Below are 21169 nucleotides of genomic sequence, written 5' to 3' on the forward strand. Positions count from 1 at the left end.
GGGCTCCCTCGTCCCTCCGGCTCCGCCTTGGTCAGTCGTCGACCATCCGCCGTCTTGGGACTCCACTCCTCTGGCTACGCCTCGTCACTCTGTCCCTCCGGCTCTGTCAGGCTCCTCCTTCACTTCAGCTCCACCTTCGTCCTCCATCACTCCGGCTCCGCCGCGGCATTCCGGATACCCGCCTCCACCTCAGTCGCCTGAGCCGCTGGCTCCGCCTAGGCCCTCCGGACCCTCGATGTCACCCTGGGTCTCCGTCTGCTCGGCTCCATCCTGGGCTCCTCGTCCATCGGCTCAGTCTCCGTCAGTCATCCCCAGGGTGTTGTCAAAGCCTTCTCCACCCTGGCTCCTCCCTCCCTCGACTCCGCCTTGGGGCCTCATCCTGGCTGGCCTCTGGATTTCCACCTGGCTCCTCCTGCTCTATTTCTTGGACTTTTTCTGCCCCTTTTCTGTTGCCTGCCCTTCGTCTGCTCCACGCCCGCCTCCTGAACCCCCACCCTCCCTCCTCTGTTGGACCTTTGTGGGTGCGAGGACGCACTGTTCCGGGAGGGGGCGATATGTTACATGTTGTTCTGTTTTAGTTGTGTTTTGCCATGTCTTCTGTTGACCTAGTTTTCCTTAGTTGCCCTGATTAGTTAATTAGCTCCTCACCTGTTTCTGTTTCCCCATTATTACGTTTAGTATTTAAAGCCTGTGTTCTCCCATGTTCCTTTGTCTGCTATTATTTTGGATTTACGTTTGGTTGTACCCTTCTCAGTCAGTGATTAATTAAAATAACTCCTTTTGTATTCCTTCGTTGTGCTCTTTGTTTTTACACACCAGACACCCCTAACAGCTTCAGCACAGTTTTGAGTTTGCTCAACTTATTTTTTAGGAAATTTCTTAACTTTTTCTTGTATAAACTTAAAACAAGAAGTTGAGAACTCAAAAATCTGCTGAAGCTGGTTGCCTTAAAATTCAACTTTTTTTTTTTACAGTGAATAAAAATGTACTTTTTTAGTTTAGCGCAGTGTTTTTTTTACATGACTTTTTTTGGTATAACAGAACACTCAAATTCTTCATATCAAACTCACAAACAACAATAATTTATTTCAGGCCAAAAGTTTCCATACTAAAATGTATTTTTTTTAAAGATAATATAGCAACAAGAATATTTTGTGTAGCTTTGATCTGTTATGGCTGGCTGTTGTTCTTTTAATACCTTTAGTCCACAAATGTTTGGTAACTATTTGAATTCTCTATAAAGTAAAATCTAAATTTGCTTTTTTTAGTTCAGTGTGGTCAGTTTTTTTTTTTACATTACTTTCTTGCCAAAATAAGACATTTAAATACTTCACTTTATGCCTAACTTACAAACAAAAACTATTTATTACATGCCAAGAGTTTCCATTTGGCACTTTAGAAACACATTACATCCTTTAGCAAAATCGAAAGACGTTGAATTTTCAGAACAATTTGATTATCTAGCCAAATCTTCATATGATCAGTTAATTCATATAGGATATATACATGTATACAAAGAAATCAAATGTGTTCTTTTGATTTTCATCAAAAAGCACCCCAGATGTATCATTAACACATCATCCACCTAATTCAGATACCCGGCATACATAGGAAGTCTTTCAATACTCCTTGAAAAAGATCCCAGGCTTCATGACATGAGTTTGCCTGAGAGAATACCAAGAGTGTGTGGGGGATGTACTGTATACATCCCTTTGTGCTTTGATTCCAAGCTATTATCCGCGTAAAACAACCTGATAAATGTGCCTGATATTAAAGAGAGAAATAGCCATCATAAGTAAGCTTTGATAATGTTTTGATGTGGGATGTGAAATCCCTTTTAAATCAGTTCATTGGTTTGGAAATGCTTTATGGCCATTAACCACACACATCTGTCATGGTAGTGAGCTAATAGCTTCATTAAAGTGCAGCTCTCCTACTATAGCATTAAGCCACTCAGCTGACTGTAGTAAAAGGTTGTCATTTAGTCACACTTCTACTGTCCTAAAGACTGCTTCTGTCATTTTACACTGTCATTTTAAAAGAAGATAGTGAGCTAATTATTCTAAAAAAGTATTTATGAGGTGGGCAATTTTGTAGAATATAACAGAGCAGTGACAGTGCGTGACAGATCACCTTTTCTTTCATATGTGGATAACAAAAGAAGATTTTTTTTGGTCCATACCGTGAAAGTCAGTGGGGTCCAATTCTATTTTGAATTTCAAAAGGTGAAATATTCTTTATAATATCTTCTTTTATGTTCCACAGAAGGTCATACAGGTTTAGAATAATTTAAAGGGTGAGTAAACTGAATTTTCATTGTTTGGGTAAGATATCCCTTTATTTAAATAAAACATTTTTGTCTCTGAATCTGCGTGATCATGTACTGATGCAGTGTGTTTAAACAAATAAGAGTACATTAGAGAGTCTTTGGTTAGATCTAAAGAACTCTATGTGATTTTACTGACTGTACCAAAGCAAACCAAACAAAAGTATATTGGTTTGTTTTTCTATTCTGTCTTATGTCAGTCTGAACTGAAGCATCTCAAGAAAAGATTGTTTATCTTGGTAGGCTCCAACTGAGAGTAGGAAATATGTTTGTCACAGCTAAAGCATTGCTTCCCAGCCACTATGTGTTTAACTGTTTAATCAAAACTGCCATGTTGTGATATGAGTGTTGACTTTTTCTGCTCCACTGTTCATTTTTAGATGGGTTGTAAAGTGACCGTCTTGCTGTTCATCTATTTCCTGGCTACAAACTACTACTGGATCCTGGTGGAGGGCTTGTACCTGCACAGTCTCATCTTCATGGCCTTCTTGTCTGACTCTAAGTACCTGTGGGGCTTCACTTTGATCGGGTGGGGTGAGTATATCATGGTAGTGATTTTCCTGGAAGAGGCAATTTGTGAATATTCCCGCTTCTGTTGGGTTTGTAACATTTCTTGAGAAATGAAATGCTGCTGCTAGTGTTTTTTTTCTTCTTCTTCTTTTTCTGCCAGGTATCTGGTTTTGTTCATGGATAGCTGCATGACATGTAATTGTACTCTCCTCAAAGAACAAGGCCAATAATTTTTCCATTCATATTTTCATATTTGACTCCCTATAGCTGGCTGCAATTATAGTGACTATTCTGTGCATGTGACTGAGAGAGGTACTGTAATAAATATACACTAGCACATGTTGAAAACAGTTGGAATGCTTTTTTTCTGGATTCCTTTGTGGATACAAATTTCAAGAACAGCATTTCAATCATGACAACTCTCTGGAGATTTTAGCATGGTGATGGATATGACAATGTTAATGTATTTGGTCTTGGTGGAATACTTCTGCTACGCTGCTGCTGTTGGTTATTGCTGAGTTGTAGATTATTGCTGCTGCTGCAAGCAAGTACAGGAGCTTGCTACTGCCAATGCATATGGCGATATGGTGCCGTGAATATTAACTGCTGCTGCACAAATAGCTTATAAAATAACCCGTAGCAGATCTACACAGTTGGGCCTGGGCAAGGTAGAGGGTTTCAGAGAAACTCTGAAAACGTGCTACAAGAATCTCAAGTGAATGCTAGCCAGCCATATAAATACAAGGCAGTAAGCTCATTGGCTGCAAATGCAGCATGAACGAATCAGATTGTGCCAAGTCATTTAACTCTCTGAATATCATCAGTTACGTTAACAACCCGTCAGCCTGCGTCATCTAGAGTTTCATGACTGAACTATGTATTTGTATGAAATCTTTCATATAAATATATAGAGTTCAGTGTGCCCTTGCTAATTTCTTTCGAATAAAAAAATTCTGAACCTAAATTTTAGAATGATAAATTGTATTTATGGCGTATTATAAAAATAGTTTTCATATTAAATATACAGTATTTCCCTCCACATCTTATCTATAGCATGTTGACAAATGGAATCACATTGTAATACACACCACACAAGAAACACAATTTATTGAATTGACTGTGAAAACCCATAGCAAGCCAACAATGAGGACCCTGGTGGAACAAAGAGAGGTGTATACTGAGAAGTGATGAATAGAGAGGAAGGAAACTGCAGGGAGGAAGTACATAGAATAGCTACAAAAACAAGAGTCACTATAATTGACCATATGAATTATGATTTGTACTTGACAAATACTGGACCGAGAGTTCAGTTCAGTCCAGTATTGCCTTGTTTTTTTTGTTGTTGTTGTTTTTTTGTATTACATAGTGTTCCTTTTGCTATATCCTCAATTACTGGATTAAGTGGTGGAGTTCTTCCCTCCCTGCTGCTAGGAAAAAGTAACTCCAAGCAAAAGAAGCCTGCAGAGATATTGAGCCAAATGCGTGCCATGCAATGTTCACACTGCCCTTGTCTTTAACCTGTGGCTTAAGAAAACATTGTATTATGTGAAGCTTAAAAAGAAATGAGAGGCTTTATGAATATGTAGGATCAAACGATCTTCCTTTTTGGGACTTTGATAAACAAGCTTTTACAGTTTTTCAGCAGTGTGTTTATAATAGCTAAATTTGTAATCAGTGTAGCGAATACTAGTAGTATTAATGTGAGTATTGGCTGGTGATAAATTATAAAAGTGTTATCTGACAAAAAACTTAGTACTTCTTTATAAATGATCTGTTTGGCAACATAAAGAGTCTGTTCTGTCTGTTCTGCATTCTGATGCCTCCACATAATATAAAAAAGATGTGTTAATAATAAAATAGTAACTTAAAGCTCTACTTTAAGTTATCTGTGTGGATAATGCAGTATAAAGGAGTTTTACTGTTGGAAACTATATTGAGTCCGAACGGCTGTCACGAGTCCGGGCCCTGCGCTTCTCCCTGTCGCCACCAGAGGTCACCATCTCCCTTCCACCCGGACTCACCTCACGCAATCACGTACACCTGCCACATCACGTACACCTGCCACATCACGTACACCTGTCACATTACACACACCTGTTACACTCATGACACCCGCAGCTGTTCCCCATTGCCACAGACTATTTAGTCTCCCCTCTCCCACCACTCTGCCTGGTTGCGTATTGTTATTTCATGTATTTGTTATTTGACATTTGGTATTTGATAAGTGTTATTGTGTTAGTGTGGATTCGACTCAAGGGATACAGGCATTGTGTTGTTATAGTTGCCTTTGGTGTATCCCGTTACTGTTTTGTTTTTTTGTGCCGTGTTGGCCTTTTGTTTTCTAATTAAAGAACACCTTCCCTGCACTTGGACCCTGACTCCGTCTTTCCACGGTGCTTTTCACAGCGTCCCGTGACAACGGCGAGACAAGGGTTAATTCAAGATACACAGGCAGGAATAAGGAAACAGGAAACAAGACAACACAGAATGACAAAACGAACTAGAACTGGACACTAGACTCAGTAAAGCAGCTATCACTAGGTGAGTGATAAACGCAGAACAGTACATGAGACTAAACACAGAATGGCTCGGTAAGGCCGCTAACACTAGGGGAGTGCTATACAAGTGCTATACAATACTCAGCGATCTGGAAGAGGAAGTCTAAGGCCCCGTCCACACGAAGACGGGCTTCTCTGTATTCGCATAAATTTTTTACCGTATAGGCATTTCGTCCACACGAAACCGGCGTTTTCGAAGAGTGAAACCGATCATTTTTGAAACCAGGTCCCAGGGTGGATAAATTTGAAAACGCCGGTTTCATGTTTTCGTGTGGACGGTGAATCCGTATATTTTCTGAAACGATGACGTCATCAGCCCACGTCTCGCCCCTAATCAGACACCGCTACGTCACATAACAGCGACAACAACAACAACAATGTCAGACTACGTGCCTGTGTTCGTGCTGCAGAACCTACTGAGCTCATTAGTTTTATTAAAGCAAAATCTTCTGCTTTGTGTGTTAGTTTATATTCAGCGTGCAAGGTTTACGCACATGGTCCAAGTCTTCTTCTCTCTTTTTGTGTGTATCTCTGTGGCAGAATTACAGCGCCACATATTGGTCTGGCATGTGTACTACATCGTTTTCAGTCGGTTTCAGTGATTCCGTGTGGACGCAGATATTTCCTGAGACGACTCCGTGTTTACGGAATTTGAGGCAAAAAAAAAGATCGGATACGGAGAAACCCGTCTTCGTGTGGACGCAGCCTAAGGCTTATAAAGTGTGTATGATTGTGTGATAGTTCTCAGGTGTGAGCGGGTGATTAGTGAAATGGCTGTGTGTACTTAGTGCAATGAATGATGGGAAATGCAGTCCAGGGTAATATCAGAATCAGAATCAGAATGAGCTTTATTGGCCAAGTATGTTTACACATACAAGGAATTTGTTGTAGTGACAGAAGCTCCACAGTGCAACAGAAGGACAGTAACAGGACAGGACACAGGTAATGAAACAAAATAACAGGAAATAGCCAATGACCAATGTACAAAGCAGCAAAAAAAAATAAAAAATACACATTATATAATATATAATGTATGTGCATAGTCGCCTATATTATATGCATGTATGTGCAAATTAGAAATGAGAAAATAAAATAAGTGAGTGTGGTGAATGGATAATGTATTAGTTGTGTGTTCTACGTTTATTTATTGAGTGTTCATGAGATGTATTGACTGAGGGAAGAAACTGTTCCTGTGTCTGGTCGTTCTGGTGCTCAGAGCTCTGTAGCGTCGACCAGATGGTAAAAGTTCAAAGAGGTTGTGTGCTGGATGTGAGGGGTCCAGAGTGATTTTACCAGCCTTTTTGCTCACTCTGGATAAGTACAGTTCTTGGAGAGTGGGGAGGGTTGTACCAATGATTCGTTCAGCAGTCCGGACTACCCTCCGTAGTCTTCTGAGGTCAGATTTGGTAGCTGAGCTGAACCAGACAGTTATTGAGGTGCAGAGGATGGATTCAATGATGGCAGAGTAGAACTGTTTCAGTAAGTCCTGTGGCAGGTTGAACTTCCTCAGCTGGCGAAGAAAGTACAACCGCTGCTGGGCCTTCCTGACAATGGAGTCAATGTGAATATCCCACTTCAGGTCCTGAGAGATGGTGGTGCCCAGGAATCTGAATGACTCCACTGCAGTCACGGTGCTGTTCATGATGGTGAGTGGGGGGAGAGCAGGGGGGTTTCTCCTGAAGTCCACGATCATCTCCACCGTTTTGAGCGTGTTAAGCTCCAGGTTGTTGAGACTGCACCAGACAGCCAGCTCCTTAACCTCCTGTCTGTAAGCAGACTCGTCACCGTCCTGGATGAGGCCGATCAGTGTGGTGTCGTCTGCGAACTTCAGGAGCTTGACAGAGGGATCTTTAGATGTGCAGTCGTTGGTGTAGAGGGAGAAGAGCAGTGGGGAGAGTACGCAGCCCTGAGGAGCTCCAGTGCTGATGGTTCGAGTGCTGGATGTGAATTTGCCAAGCTTTACTAACTGCTGTCTGTCTGTCAGGAAGCTGTTGATCCACTGGCAGACGGAGGTGGGGACGGAGAGCTGAGTTAGTTTATTTTGAAGGGTTTTCCGGGATAATGGTGTTAAAAGCAGAGCTGAAGTCCACAAACAGGATCCTCACATAAGTCCCTGGTCTGTCCAGATGCTGCAGGATGAAGTGCAGTCCCATGTTGACTGCATCATCCACAGACCTGTTTGCTCTGTAGGCAAACTGCAGGGGGTCCAGTGATGTCCTTCAGATGAGCCAGAACCAGTCTTTCGAATGATTTCATGGCTACAGACGTTAGTGCCACAGGTCTGTAGTCATTAAGTCCAGTAATTTTGTGTTTCTTTGGGACGGGGATGATGGTGGAGCGTTTGAAGCATGAGGGGACTTCACACAGCTCCAGTGATCTATTGAAGATCTGTGTGAAGATGGGGGCCAGCTGCTCAGCACAGATTTTTAGGCAGGCTGGTGACACACCATCTGGACCAGGTGCTTTCCTTCTTTTGTTCTTCCTGAAGACCTGGCACACATCGTCTTCGCTGATTTGAATTGTAGGTTTGGGGGAGAGAGGGGTTGCTGGAGGTGTGAATGGTTGTGTGGAGGGGTGTTCTGGGCGGGTGTGGGGTGATCGTTCAAAACTGTTAATATGTAACAGTCTGTGTGGTGTGAGAGTCAATATGATGGAAGAGCGACCTTTGATGGCGAGTGGACGGAAGACCACGAACCGGATTTGTGACAATTGTAAGTTCTGCAGTGTGACATGCTAAGCTCAAAGTAAAAATTAAATTGTATTGTAATTATTGCACATGCAGTTTTCATGATCTTGTATTTCCTTGAGTGCTATTGAAAATTCATGTCATACTGCACGAGCATTCCTAATAAACTAGTGAATGCAAAAAGTAGATTAAAAGGGGCAAAAATTTTACTAGTCCCAGCATCTTTTTTTTAGATTTTATTACAATTATTTGTCGTACTTTTATCTTTTTAAAAATATTTATATTGAATTGTTTAGCCTCAAATATCCTTATACATTTAGATGATAGATTTACTGTAAGTCTGCTAATTGTTATAAATTATGTTGCTCATTACACATTCCTTTGATGAAAAAGATAAAACATTAAGCAAATGATCAATTGAGAGTTTTTTTTAATTAGAGGTTTAATGAGCCCTGAATATCCAATTTCTCATGACCAATTTTTACTTTACGAAGTGGCCAATTCGTACGATTTTGTACAATTTGTCTACACCTCAGTGACGGGTAGGTTTAGGGGCGGGGGTTAGGTGTAGGTCATTCGTACAAATTCATATGACTTGTGCAACTCGTAAAATACATCCGATTTAGCAAAAATCGCCTGCATTTGTACGAGTGGGTTTGCTCGAATTCGTACGAATTAGTCACCTTGTAAAATATGTAAAAATTGCCTTGAGATCAGGCTGGAATATCCCATATTTTAGCCAGATAAACATTGACATTGATGCAATATAATTACTGTTCATTTCTTTTTCATTATAAAAATCTTTTTGATCCCAATCTTTATATTCTTACAGAACAGAATTTATATTAAATATATTTCCCTCCATGTGTACTCTTATCAATAGCATCTTGTCAAATGGAATCACTTTGTAAAACACAATAATACACACCACACCAAAATCACAATTGACTAAATTGACAGAGGTTAAATGAGCTCTGAATATTGAATATCCAATTTTTCAGCCAGCAAAACCTTGACAGTGATGCAATATTTACAAGGATGTTTGTGAACTAAATATTAACAAGGTCTCATTCCATTTCTCATCACTTTTCTTGTCGGAACAGTGTCTAATCCTATTACAAAGACAGAACAACTGTCTCAACTGCTGGCAGCAGAACCGTTCTCTGCATGGAGTTCATTATGTTGGTCAAAGCAGCAGTTAAGTTAATTCAGCGGGATATTGGTGGCCAGCCCATGTATATTCTGCAGCTGTTAAGGGATTGTTTATTTAGGGATGCAGTGCTATATTTCTTTTGCTGAACATACAGGTCCCACCTCAGAGATGGCTGCCCTTTGAATCTATATCTTATGTAGTCCTTTGAGAAATGTCTACATGGAAACCAATCAGCTATTATTTATAGAGAGTGGTATTCATACCCTTCTCTCCGCTCCCACACGGAGAAACAGCACAACGAAAGCTCACTGCAGTTTGTTTTGAGAGGTTGCTTCCTTTTCAAGTGGTTTCAAGCTTAAGTGTGCTTTATTTATTTGTCATTCCTGTTTGATGTGTTCCTACTGGAAGGGCAGAGATATAAGCACCTTTGATATACAGATTCCCTGTTCTAGGAGCGGCTGCTCACTACATTCTCGTGAATGTGTTTGGCATGGCTTATTAATGACCAAGGGGTTAAGTCTGTGTAAGTAGTACACAATAATGTCACGTTGATTGGGTTAATATAGTTATAATGAGGCTAAATCATTCATGTTCAGAGGATGAGTGATTCATGTTGTGAATTTGATTTCCTTAACATTACTTTTCAGTGCCTATAATAAGGGCACAATGAGGGTGCATTACATAAAGGGTTCATATTTATTTGATAGAGCTATTGCTAAGAGAAGGAAACTAAGCCATGCTGTGTGATGCAGTAATCATTGTGGCAAAGGAAAATTTTGGTCTCAGAATTATTTAAAGAGTTCAGCAAAATGAGGACATTTCTGTCTTATGTTTCCAAACCTGTATGATGTATTTATTTATTGTAAATGTAAAAGGAATTTGAGTCTGAGGTTTACATACTCTGAAAAAAAGTTGTAAAACAACTTTCACTCAGAAGTTGTAAATTTAAAAAAATAATTACAAAGAAATGGCAAGTAACACATTGAATTAAACGTTTTTTTTTAAAGCTAAGAAAAATCTGAGAAATTATTCCCTTTAAAATATACTCTAATAATATTTATTTTATTTACAAAAAAAATAAATGGTGTACAATGCATCCTAAATTTGAAGTTTGGTTATAATTTGATCAGATTCAGTTCATTTGGATTATTTATTTAAACAATTTAGATTATTGTCTTTTTTCCCAAAATATGCTAATAACATAAATTTATTAGCATGGCTTTTTTTGCACTATAGTTGAATGCTGACAAAAATAGACAAAATATGTTTACAACTGCAATATCACGATTGAATTTGGAATAAGAAATGTCCATTTATTTTGATTTAAAAATGTACATTTTTATTATTGATCAAATTCATATTAAAAATATATTGTATGCTGCTGAATATATGTAATATTGATGCATCTTTACAATTCTAACAGTAAAATCAACATGTCTTCAGAACACTTGGTGTATATTGTATAAGTTGTATGAAGTACTTTTATGTTGCTTTTATTTGCCTTTTTAGAGCGTGAGACCCTCTGAATAACCCTCTGTTATTATTATTATTTTTTTTTGAAGAACTGCAGAAATATTATTCAAAATATTTTATTTTGTGTTCCACTGGGGAAAGAAAATCATTGAAATAACAGGAGTAAAAAAAAAAAAGATAATTAAATTTTCATTTTCAGTGGACTGTACATTTAAGAATTGATTCAATAGATGAAAGTACAAATTCCAGACAGATTATCACCTATTTCCCGAATTACTGGAAAATGTCTTAATGACAAGTAGATTTTCATGATAGCAGATCCAAAACAGCATGTGTTCCTGTTGAAGGACATGAAATGCGCTTCATTCCTTCAGTGGTATCATGAAGAGAATGTTGTATGAGGCAGGGCACACATTTACATCCCACAGTTACCCCATCATTGCCATGGGAACTGCTGTCTGAGAGGAGGGCACCTCGATTGACACACTCACCCTCAGATCCAGGCAGATTTGCTTCTTGATATGCATGATGTGTTCTTGGTTTTTCTGAGGTTATACCATGCATCTCATCAACAGGAAGCAGCATTTTTCATTTAGTGGCTGAGCCACTCAAGATTAAATTAATAATGTTAAAAGTGAATTAATATTTAAAATTTGTTGAATAATAGCATCATAATGGGTTGTCCAAAAGCAGAGAAATACAACCCGAATTCCGGAAATGTTGGGACATTTTTTAAATTTGATGCCTGCAACAGGTCTCAAAAAAGTTGGCACGGGGGAAACAATGGGCTGAAAAAGCAAGAAATTTTGAAAAGATTCAGCTGGGAGAACATATAGCAACTAATTAAGTTAATTGACATCAGGTCTGTAACATGATTAGCTATAAAAGGGATGTCTTCGAGAGGCAGAGTCTCGCAGAAGTAAAGATGGGCAGAGGCTCTCCAATCTCTGAAAGAGTGCGTAAAAAGATTGTGGAATACTTTAAAACAACGTTCCTCAACGTCAAATTGCAAAGGCTTCACAAATTTCATCATCTACAGTGCATAACATCATCAAAAGGTTCAGAGAAACTGGAGAAATCTCTGTGTGGAAGGGACAAGGCCAAAGACCTTTGTTGGATGCCTGTGGTCTTCGGGCCCTCAGATGACACTGCATCACTCATTGGCATGATTTTGTCATTGACATTACTAAATGGGCCCAGGAATACTTCCAGAAACCACTGTCGGTAAACACAATCTGCCGTGCCATCTGCAGATGCCAACTAAAGCTCTATCATGCAAAAAGGAAGCCATATGTGAACATCTGTGGGCCAAGGCTCATTTATAATGGACTGTTTCAAAGTGTTCAATGGTCAGACGAGTCCAAATTTGACATTCTTGTTGGAAATCACGGACGCCGTGTCCGCCAGGCTAAAGAGGAGGGAGACCTTCCAGCATGTCATCAGCATTCGGTTCAAAAGCCAGCATCTCTGATGGTATGGGGGTGCATAAGTGCATACGGTATGGGCAGCTTGCATGTTTTGGAAGGCACTATGAATGCTGAAAGGTAGATAAAGGTTTTAGAGCAACATCCCCCTCCCCTCCAGATGACATCTATTTCAGGGAAGGCCTTGTGTATTTCAGCAGGACAAAGCAAAACCACATACTGGAGCTATTACAACAGCATGGCTTCGTAGTAGAAGAGTCTGGGTGCTGAATTGGCCTGCCTGCAGTCCAGATCTTTCACCTATAGAGAACATTTGGCGCATCATTAAAGGGGTCATATGATGCTATTTTAAAGATCATTATTTTGTGTATTTGGTGTAATAGAATATGGTGACATGCTTTAATGTTCAAAAAACACATTATTTTTCAAATACTGTACATTATTGTAGTTCCTCTATGACCCGCCTCTCTCAAACACATAATTTTTTACAAAGCCCCTCCTTCCGACAAGCACAGTCTGCTCTGATTGGCCTGCTGACCCAGTGCATTGTGATTGGCCGAACACCACAAGCACGCATCGGAAATGTAACGCCCCTTACTATAAACGTGAGCTTCTGCTTTCAAAGTAAATATAAAGACAGTTAATAATTTCCTTAGTTTTTTCATCAGTTCAAGCTCGAAAGAGGAACAGAGTCGCATGTCAGACCCAGTGATGATGCTCGTATATATTTGCAGTACACAAGCCGCAATTAAGAAAGCTGACTCCACTGTGATGTGACCCTGTCTCTCTCTCTCTCTCACATACACATGCACGCGCACACACACAAACGCGACGCGCAAAACTCCGCATTTGAACGGTCAACAGCAAATACTTAAACTAATAACAAAACATACTTAGTCGCTGATTCAGAAGTGCCAGATTGTCATACAGTCAGAATTAGTCGTCCATAAAATGCGTTACACAAATTCGAATATCTGGGTTGTGCTGTTCTGTTGTAAGTAATCTTAATGATTCCTAAATTCATCTACTTTTGGAAGGCCAAATAAAGCTTTTGCTTTTGCATAGAAACACACAGCGTCTAACTGTCATGGCTGCATCAACACTACAGCGGTTACTGTACATTTGGGCAGCATTGCACAAATATTTCCACATTGTGACGTAGATGTGTTTGAATGAGCTGTTTTAGGGGGGCGTGGCAGAGTCTTAACTTTGATAAAGAATATCTCTTTGGTTTTGAGACTTCAGTCTTTGCAACTTTAGGGATCTTATCTATGCACAAACAGCTTTTAATACTCCAAAGAGAAAGGAAAACTTGAAATTGCATCATATGACCCCTTTAAACGAAAAATACGTCAGTTTAAACATTTGTTATATTATCTATGTTCTATTGTAAATAAAATATTGGCTCATGTGATTTGAAAGTCTTTTAGTTTTCATTTTATTCAAATTTTAAAAAAACGTCCCAACATTTCCGGTATTCGGGTTGTACTTAAAAGTCAAATTTTAGTATTATTATGGTTTGCATTTCAGCATCCCAATGTCGATGGTAATAAGGTTACTCTTTTGGTCTTAACTTTAGTTTAGAACATCATGATTCAGTCATGTTGAGATAAATAACTGATATTCTGTCTAGTCTTAGTCTATCAATTTTAAGTGAATTGATTAGTTATTGTGCAGAAAAAAATTAACCTATTTAAGATAAAATTTCTATATACTATTTTTTTTATTTATTTACTCTTTATTATTATGCTATATATTATTTTGAATTAATATTTTAATTTATTTTTTAATTAATATTTTGTTTTTCAAAACGATATATTACATACATGATACATTATTCCTGAATTCCTGACTACAGTATTCCTGTCAGCAAAAGATTTGAACTTGATTTTGTTTACTGGGCTGTATAATGAAGGGCATACGAAAACCATGATCAGAATCAAAAATGAGTTTTTAGCTCTTTCAATTTCAAAGGCTGATTGTGAATTGAAGACAACTATTAAAGGTAAAATAAATGCATAAATTAAAATGTAATAATAAAAATAATAATAATAATTTTGACATTCTGCCAGAACTGAAATATTCAATCAAGTTCCGATGTACCAGACAGAACAGATGCTCTTACTGTCCAGTGTTTGGAATGAAAAACACTCCATTGGCAATAAGTAAACAAAAAGTATTTTTATTGAGATTACTCCACAGGATATCCATCTATGAGTGCAAATCTCCACAGGTGCTCTTGAACCCCTGGGGAGACGTTGAAGGTTCAATCATGCTTCAGTGCCTCCTTAAAATCTCCTCAGATCTTTTAACATCCATTTACATGATGTTAGCTTTTATTCATGCCATTTATTGTGGTTTACTGAACGCATACTAAATTAGTAAACTAAAATAGCATTGCATTCTTGTTTGGATAATCCACATAATATTAATGGATGTGATGTCATTGAAGTTTTATTTCTCCAATTACTTTACAAATTCAGTTTAGTCTATTTACATGTATATTTGATATTGATTGTGTTGATAATAGATTGATAAAATTACCACTAGCTTTACCATAATTTTCACTTACAGTTCAGTGAAATACAGTTCATTGAAATATACCTTTTACCTTCTTTGTTTCATTACAGGTGTTCCCGCTGTGTTTGTTGCAGCTTGGGCAGTTGTCAGGGCAACGCTGGCAGATGCAAGGTGATTTCATGTGTTCATCCTCACAGACTTGACCTCATGTCCTAATCATCTTTGTAGAAATGAATATAGGGGCTTGTATTGTAGCATTTGTGAAATATATTATGGATAAAAATACATATGTTGGCGATAAAGCTGAAATATGTCTATTTTTTAGCGTTTTTTAAATGTATGTATGTGTGTGTGTGTATGTATATGCCCTCCATTGTTCCATTTTTAATTTATAACACTCCTACCCCCTCCTTAATTTTAACTTTTAATAATTTCTGTACCCGCTTCAGCTCCTCTCTATCACCCACTAAGAAGGCCCTCTTTTTTTTCGTTAAATAACGCCTTTAACTCAGGGATAACCCATGGCTTGTTATTTGAGTAACATCTAACCTTTTTGTTGTGTACTGTGTTATCAAAATGCAGACATGGTAATGTTTACACGGCGCGATGACGTGTAAAAAGACAGTATAAGTCATTATAATCAGTAATTATGTCCCTACTGGATGCAACAAATGCCTCGTTTATAATGGGTTTTATTGTTTTTGAGATATTCGGCCAATCACAACGCTCTGGATAGCTGGCCAATCAGAGCACGCCCCACTTCTCAGAACGATGAGCTTTGTAAAAACTAACGCGTTTCAGAAAGGTCTTCTTTCGAGCTTGAACTGATGGAAAAACTAAGGAAATTATTAACTGTCTTTATATTTACTTTGAAAGCTGAAGCTCGCGTTTATTGTAAGGGGCGTTACATTTCCGATGCGTGCTTGTGGTGTTCGGCCAATCACAATGCACTGGGTCAGCTGGCCAATCAGAGCAGACTGTGCTTGTCAGAAGGAGGGGCTTTGTAGAAAACGACGTGTTTGAGAGAGGCGGGTCATAGAGGAGCAACAATAATGTACAGTATGTGGAAAATAATGTGTTTTTTTAACCTTAAACCACATAAACACATTGCATTACACAAAATACTCAAAATAATGTTCTTTTTAGCAACGTCATATGACCCCTTTAAGTTGCCAGGTATACATTCCAAGTATAATACGCATTAGTAAAATGATCTATTTTCATTTTTTATTTGTCTATATACACTTTGACCGGCCGCGGTACATTATAAAAGTAGCCTAAAAAAACGCAACCCAAGGCTCTGTAATTTTTCCTGCGACTGCATTTTTAAAAATAGACAATAGAAAACCACACCCTGGCAACACTTGCTGATAACCTTCCGCGCTGCGATGACGGGGTCGGGGTCAAATCTTATCAAACGATTAATTTGCGCTAAAAAAAATATTAGCGCATTAAATATTTTTCATTAATCGCATGCATTAACGCGTTAACGTTGACAGCCCTATAAAATATATATAGGATCGTCTGCTATTTATACTACTTATTGCAAATAGTTGCAATTATCTGCTCCTCAGTATTGTAGTAAATTATAAAACAGTATGCAAAAATAACGTATTGAGTGCCAATTATAATTTTAATTCAAATTATTAAATAGATGCCACCTTATTGGGACAAAAAAGCCCTTCCTACACCTATCCTAACCCTACCCAATACTTTATTTTCAATTTTTTGAGTATTTCCTTCATTTTTTTTTATTGTAAATAAATGCCTTTCCTGATATTGGCATTTAAAAAGTCAAAAAAAGTTTGGCAAAAGGCGGATGCAAATTTGGATCGATCACATCAAATAGACTACAGCATGCACTTGACCATCTACACCACTGGAGCTGTTGTTTAGCAATCGTTTTTTGTAATGTTCACTAGCCACTAGATCTTCATGTTGGTGGGTGGAGTTAGTGTAAATAGCCTCTGCCATCAAGGCAGGTTGTTTGCACTTAGAGTAAATTGACACGCTGTATTCTATTTATTATATATTTTATATTTTCTGTTTAGTGTGATTCTGTTTAGTTGATCTTTTACTCCACTTGAGTAAAAGCAAATTAAACGTTCATTTAGAGAAGGCAAAAAGTGAGCTGTCAGTCTCCTGACATTTGTGAGTTGTGAGTGATGGTGGGTTAATGGCTTTCTGCAAGACCATGAGATATAACACTCTGAAAAGTAAATGTGAAGAAGATTAAATGTATCAAGCGGTTCTGATTTGCATTCTGGTAGCACTATCAGTGCTGAGGTCATGAGATTGATTCCCAGGAAATACACACAATGATACAACCTATGAATACATCATAACTCACACTGGCTGCCAAATGAGTAAATATAAATGTTGTCTGGGTGTTTGATATTCCACATTCATCTCAATCTGTGTGTGCAGCATTTGTTCTGAAATATTACCATACATATTTTAAAATAAAAGATCTCTACAGAGACTGTAGAAAATGTATGTTTTAAAATAGTGCACTGAAACAGTAAGAACTGATTCTCAGAAATGAATTAAACGTCTAGATTTTTTTTAAACATCTCAGTGTTTGCACTCTATTGTTAAAAAAATCATGATGCAAGTGAAGCAGGTCTATTAATGCAATCTTTGGGAAACTTAATATTCAATTAAAAATGTGTTAAATTGAGATGTTCACAGTATTTGTTAACTTTGCAGTATAGTCAACAAATAAGATAAAACTAATTGCAAATATTTAATATTCTGCGAAGACCTGGAATCAAATCAGAAATCTGATTGGAGGAGTCACATTCAAAGCCACTAAACTGATCTACAATCTGACTTTGGCTGCTGTTTGAATTCCATATTAATGTGGCATGTAGCCATGTTGCTTGGCAACTGTAAACAGCAACATGTTATGAGATATATGTTATGAGATATATTAACTAAAATACTTCATATAATAATACAAAAATAAAAAATCTTTCTAACATTTTATGAAAGCACAAAGTTTTACATTGTGTCAAAGTGCAACCTATCCACAGTAAATCACTGTAACATACTATCTATTGTGGCATATTGCCTCAGCATATTCATATGTTGTTGTTTTTGTTTCAGATTTATACCCATCTGGTCAGAATATTCAGATTTTTCCCCGTTATTTTTGGTTTTAGGTGGCACTGCTCATTTGTGTGTTTTGTACACAAATATGGTTCTCCATTGTGTCCCTATTGATGTCTTTCTGCTGTGAAGCTTGTTTTATTTACTATTGTTATGTAAAAACTAGTGACTTAGTCTAATTTTAATGTGTCCTTGTCAGATTTTATGTGAAAGAAACAACAGCACTCCTTCCTTTGTTCCTTCATGTGAAAGTAGAGTGGACTATCACATGATACACTGCCCAATTGCCTGCAGTACACTTAATCATCTGTGGTACTAAAGTTTCTTAAAAAGGATAAATAAAATTTAATTCATGATTCTGAGGTAATTAATAATGAATGTTCATTATGACTCTTTAGTTTTTCTCCAGACTGCATGCATTCAGCTTCTCTCTGAATACGTACAGTATATCCTATTTATGGACTATATCATCTGCACGGCAGATTATCCATTCAACTGCACATCATAGTAAATATTTGTAATGGGATTATGAATGGCGAAACAAATTGATGGTAAACAAATGGAAATTACTTTTATTAAGCACTGTTTTATAAAGCAAAGGAGTGGGTCAGTGACTTCAAGGAGAGAGAGAGAGACTAAACTAAGTCCTTTTTATCTATACCGTATGCACTGTGAAGTACAGTATATCATTACTGTGTTAGAACTGCCTCTGGGACTGGAAACTTATCTGCCTCTCTGCCACTGTCTCGCTCTGTGCCTTTTAAATATCCCCAGAATCATAATCCATGTGTGCCGGTTAATTTATCATTCGATCTGTCTTTATCTGTGCAGATGCTGGGAGCTGAGTGCAGGGAACATCAAATGGATCTACCAGGTCCCCATTCTGACAGCCATTGGGGTGAGTAAAAGCGACGTGAAAAACTGCCAGGCTCTTAATAAACACGGCGTGAGAACCAAGCGACAGCCTGGGAAACAGTTCAAAGACTGAGGCAATTTTCCCTGAGGAGGGAGAAATCGTCTAACTTAAACCTAAACTTTTCTCTTTTCTGTTATTCACCACTACAAGATGAAAAGCACTTTGGCAAAGAAGGTAAATGTCAAAAGAACTGGCAAGAACATTACCATAATTACAACGTGCATGTGTGTGTTTCTGCCAGTTCTGCCAATTACTGGATGGAGACAATAATATTTTTCAGACATGGGCACAGTCAGGAGAGACCGAAGCGTGTGAGTGGGAGTGCCTAAATTTATTAATTTTTTTTGTTAACAACTGTTTTTAACTGTTTTATTCTGTGGAACAGTAGTACAACACAAAAAGCAGCTGTACAAATTTAGAACCCACCCCAACCCATCTCACCCCCTGGTAGACTTAAAAAACTAAAAATTAAATCATAATAATTAAAATATATTAATTAATATGAATAGATAAACAAATAACAATAAAATATATATTTTTATTTTTTTAAAAGTTTTTATTTTAATTATTTATTTTACCTTTATTTTACCAGGAAATACCATACTCTTCTACCAGGGAGTCCTGGCCAAAATGGCAGCACAGACAGTTTCACATACAGATTAGAACAAGAAAAATAGTAAAGAATAAAAAATATCATCCAACATCATAAGAAATAAAAAAATTACATAAAACATTCACGTTTCTTCCAGATAGAGCTCCAAAAGTTTTCAAAAAAATATTTAAAGATGGAATTGTTTATAACATCATAACACTCAACATTTCATTCCATAGCCTAGGACCATAGGAAGAAAAGGCAGTTTTGCCAAACTCCGAACATACTCTAGGAACAGTCAAATGTAATTTATAAGAATTTCTAGTGCTATAATTACAAGTATAATATGATAAAAGATTACAAATATAAGTTGGCAGTTTACCTAGTAATGCCTTGGCAGTAAATAGTAGCATGTGCATTTTTCTCCTTTGGTACGAGGACCAACCAACGATTTTGTACAAAGTAGATTGATGGGAACGTGAGGATATATTTGTCACAAATCGTATTGCAGCATAATATATACTAATTTCACCAGACTTCCAAGTCCCTGCCCTGTGTGTATCCCTCAGGAGCACTAAAAGGGCGAAAGAACAGAAGAGCCTGGAGTGGCCTGCAGATCAAGGCCATAGAAGCGGACAAAAGTAAGGGGCGTGGACCACCCCGCAGCGTTGCAGATGTCCTGCACAGGAATACCTGCCAGAAAGGCCTTAGAGGCCCGCATACCCCGGGTGGAGTGAGCCTTAACCCCCATGGGCGAGGGGAGACCGGAGGACTCATAAGCAAGATAATTAGCATCCACAATCCACCTGCTAAGGGTCTGCTTAGAAGCAGGCAGACCCCGCTTAGGAGGACCGAAGCATACCAGCAATTGGTCCGTTTTTCTCCACAGGTCAGGACTGTGGACGTAAGCGTCCAGTACTCGAACTGGACACATACAATTCCGCTTCCGCTGGTCGGGCTCCCGGAAGGGAGGAGGACTGAATGCCTGTAGCACAACAGGCCGTGGTATAGAAGAAGGGACTTTAGGGACATAACCCGCCCGAGGGTAGAGGAACACTTTGGCCAGACCGGGCGCAAAGTCGAGAAATGACGGGGCCACTGAAAGGGCCTGTAAATCCCCAACTCTCTTAAGAGAAGAAAACGCCAAGAGAAAGGTAGTCTTTAAGGTGAGAAGGCGATCAGAGATCTCTTCAATGGGCTCAAATGGAGGCTTACAGATAGCTTCTAAAACCACAGCCAGGTCCCAGGTAGGGACACGGGGTCGTACTGGAGGCCTCAGCCTCAGCGCACCGTGGAGGAAACGTGTAACCAAGGGGTGCTTACCCACTGTCTTGCCCCCTGAGAGGGGCGTGGTAGGCCGAAAAAGCTGCCACGTAAACCTTCAAGGTGGAGTGGGTTACCCCTGCGGAGAAACGGGCCTGCAGGAACTCCAGCACTGTACCAATCGGGCAGTTAACTGGGTCAAAGTGGCGGTCTCCGCACCAGGAAGTGAAACATTTCCACTTCGAGGCATACAGTTTCCTCGTAGAGGGAGCTCTGGACTGGAGGATGGTCTCAGCAACCTCGGTTGAGAGACCGGAAGCTATGAGCTGCGCCCCCTCAGAGGCCACACCCACAGCTTCCCCAACTCCGGGCGGGGGTGAAAGATAGTGCCCCCCGGGCAGGGGTGCACTCTCGCCAGAACTCCCGGGAGCAGAGCAATCGGGGGAAAAGCGTACAGACGAAGCCTCGGCCAAGCCTGTACCATAGCGTCCAGTCCCAGAGGAGCTGGAGGAACTAGAGAGAACCAGAGGGGATATTGCTCTGTATCCTGAGTCGCAAAAAGGTCCACCTGAGCCTGGCCAAACACTCTCCATATCTCCTTCACCACCTCGGGGTGAAGCATCAATTCCCCGGGCCT

General features: G+C 38.9%; 1 protein-coding gene across 1 annotated transcript in view; it reads left to right on the top strand.

The window, feature by feature from the left end:
- Positions 1 to 21169, top strand: part of LOC306876937 (parathyroid hormone 2 receptor-like) — a gene marked incomplete at both ends in the record, with an annotated part of 105029 nt that overhangs the window by 50559 nt on the left and 33301 nt on the right. The window contains 3 exons of the mRNA XM_079428389.1: positions 2707 to 2860; positions 14761 to 14821; positions 18593 to 18659. Of these exons, the coding sequence (XP_079284515.1) occupies positions 2707 to 2860; positions 14761 to 14821; positions 18593 to 18659 (282 nt within the window). The remainder of the gene's footprint in view (positions 1 to 2706; positions 2861 to 14760; positions 14822 to 18592; positions 18660 to 21169) is intronic.

This window comes from Barbus barbus, assembly GCF_936440315.1.
Source record: "Barbus barbus genome assembly, chromosome: 11".
In the NCBI taxonomy this organism is placed as follows: Eukaryota; Metazoa; Chordata; class Actinopteri; order Cypriniformes; family Cyprinidae; genus Barbus; species Barbus barbus.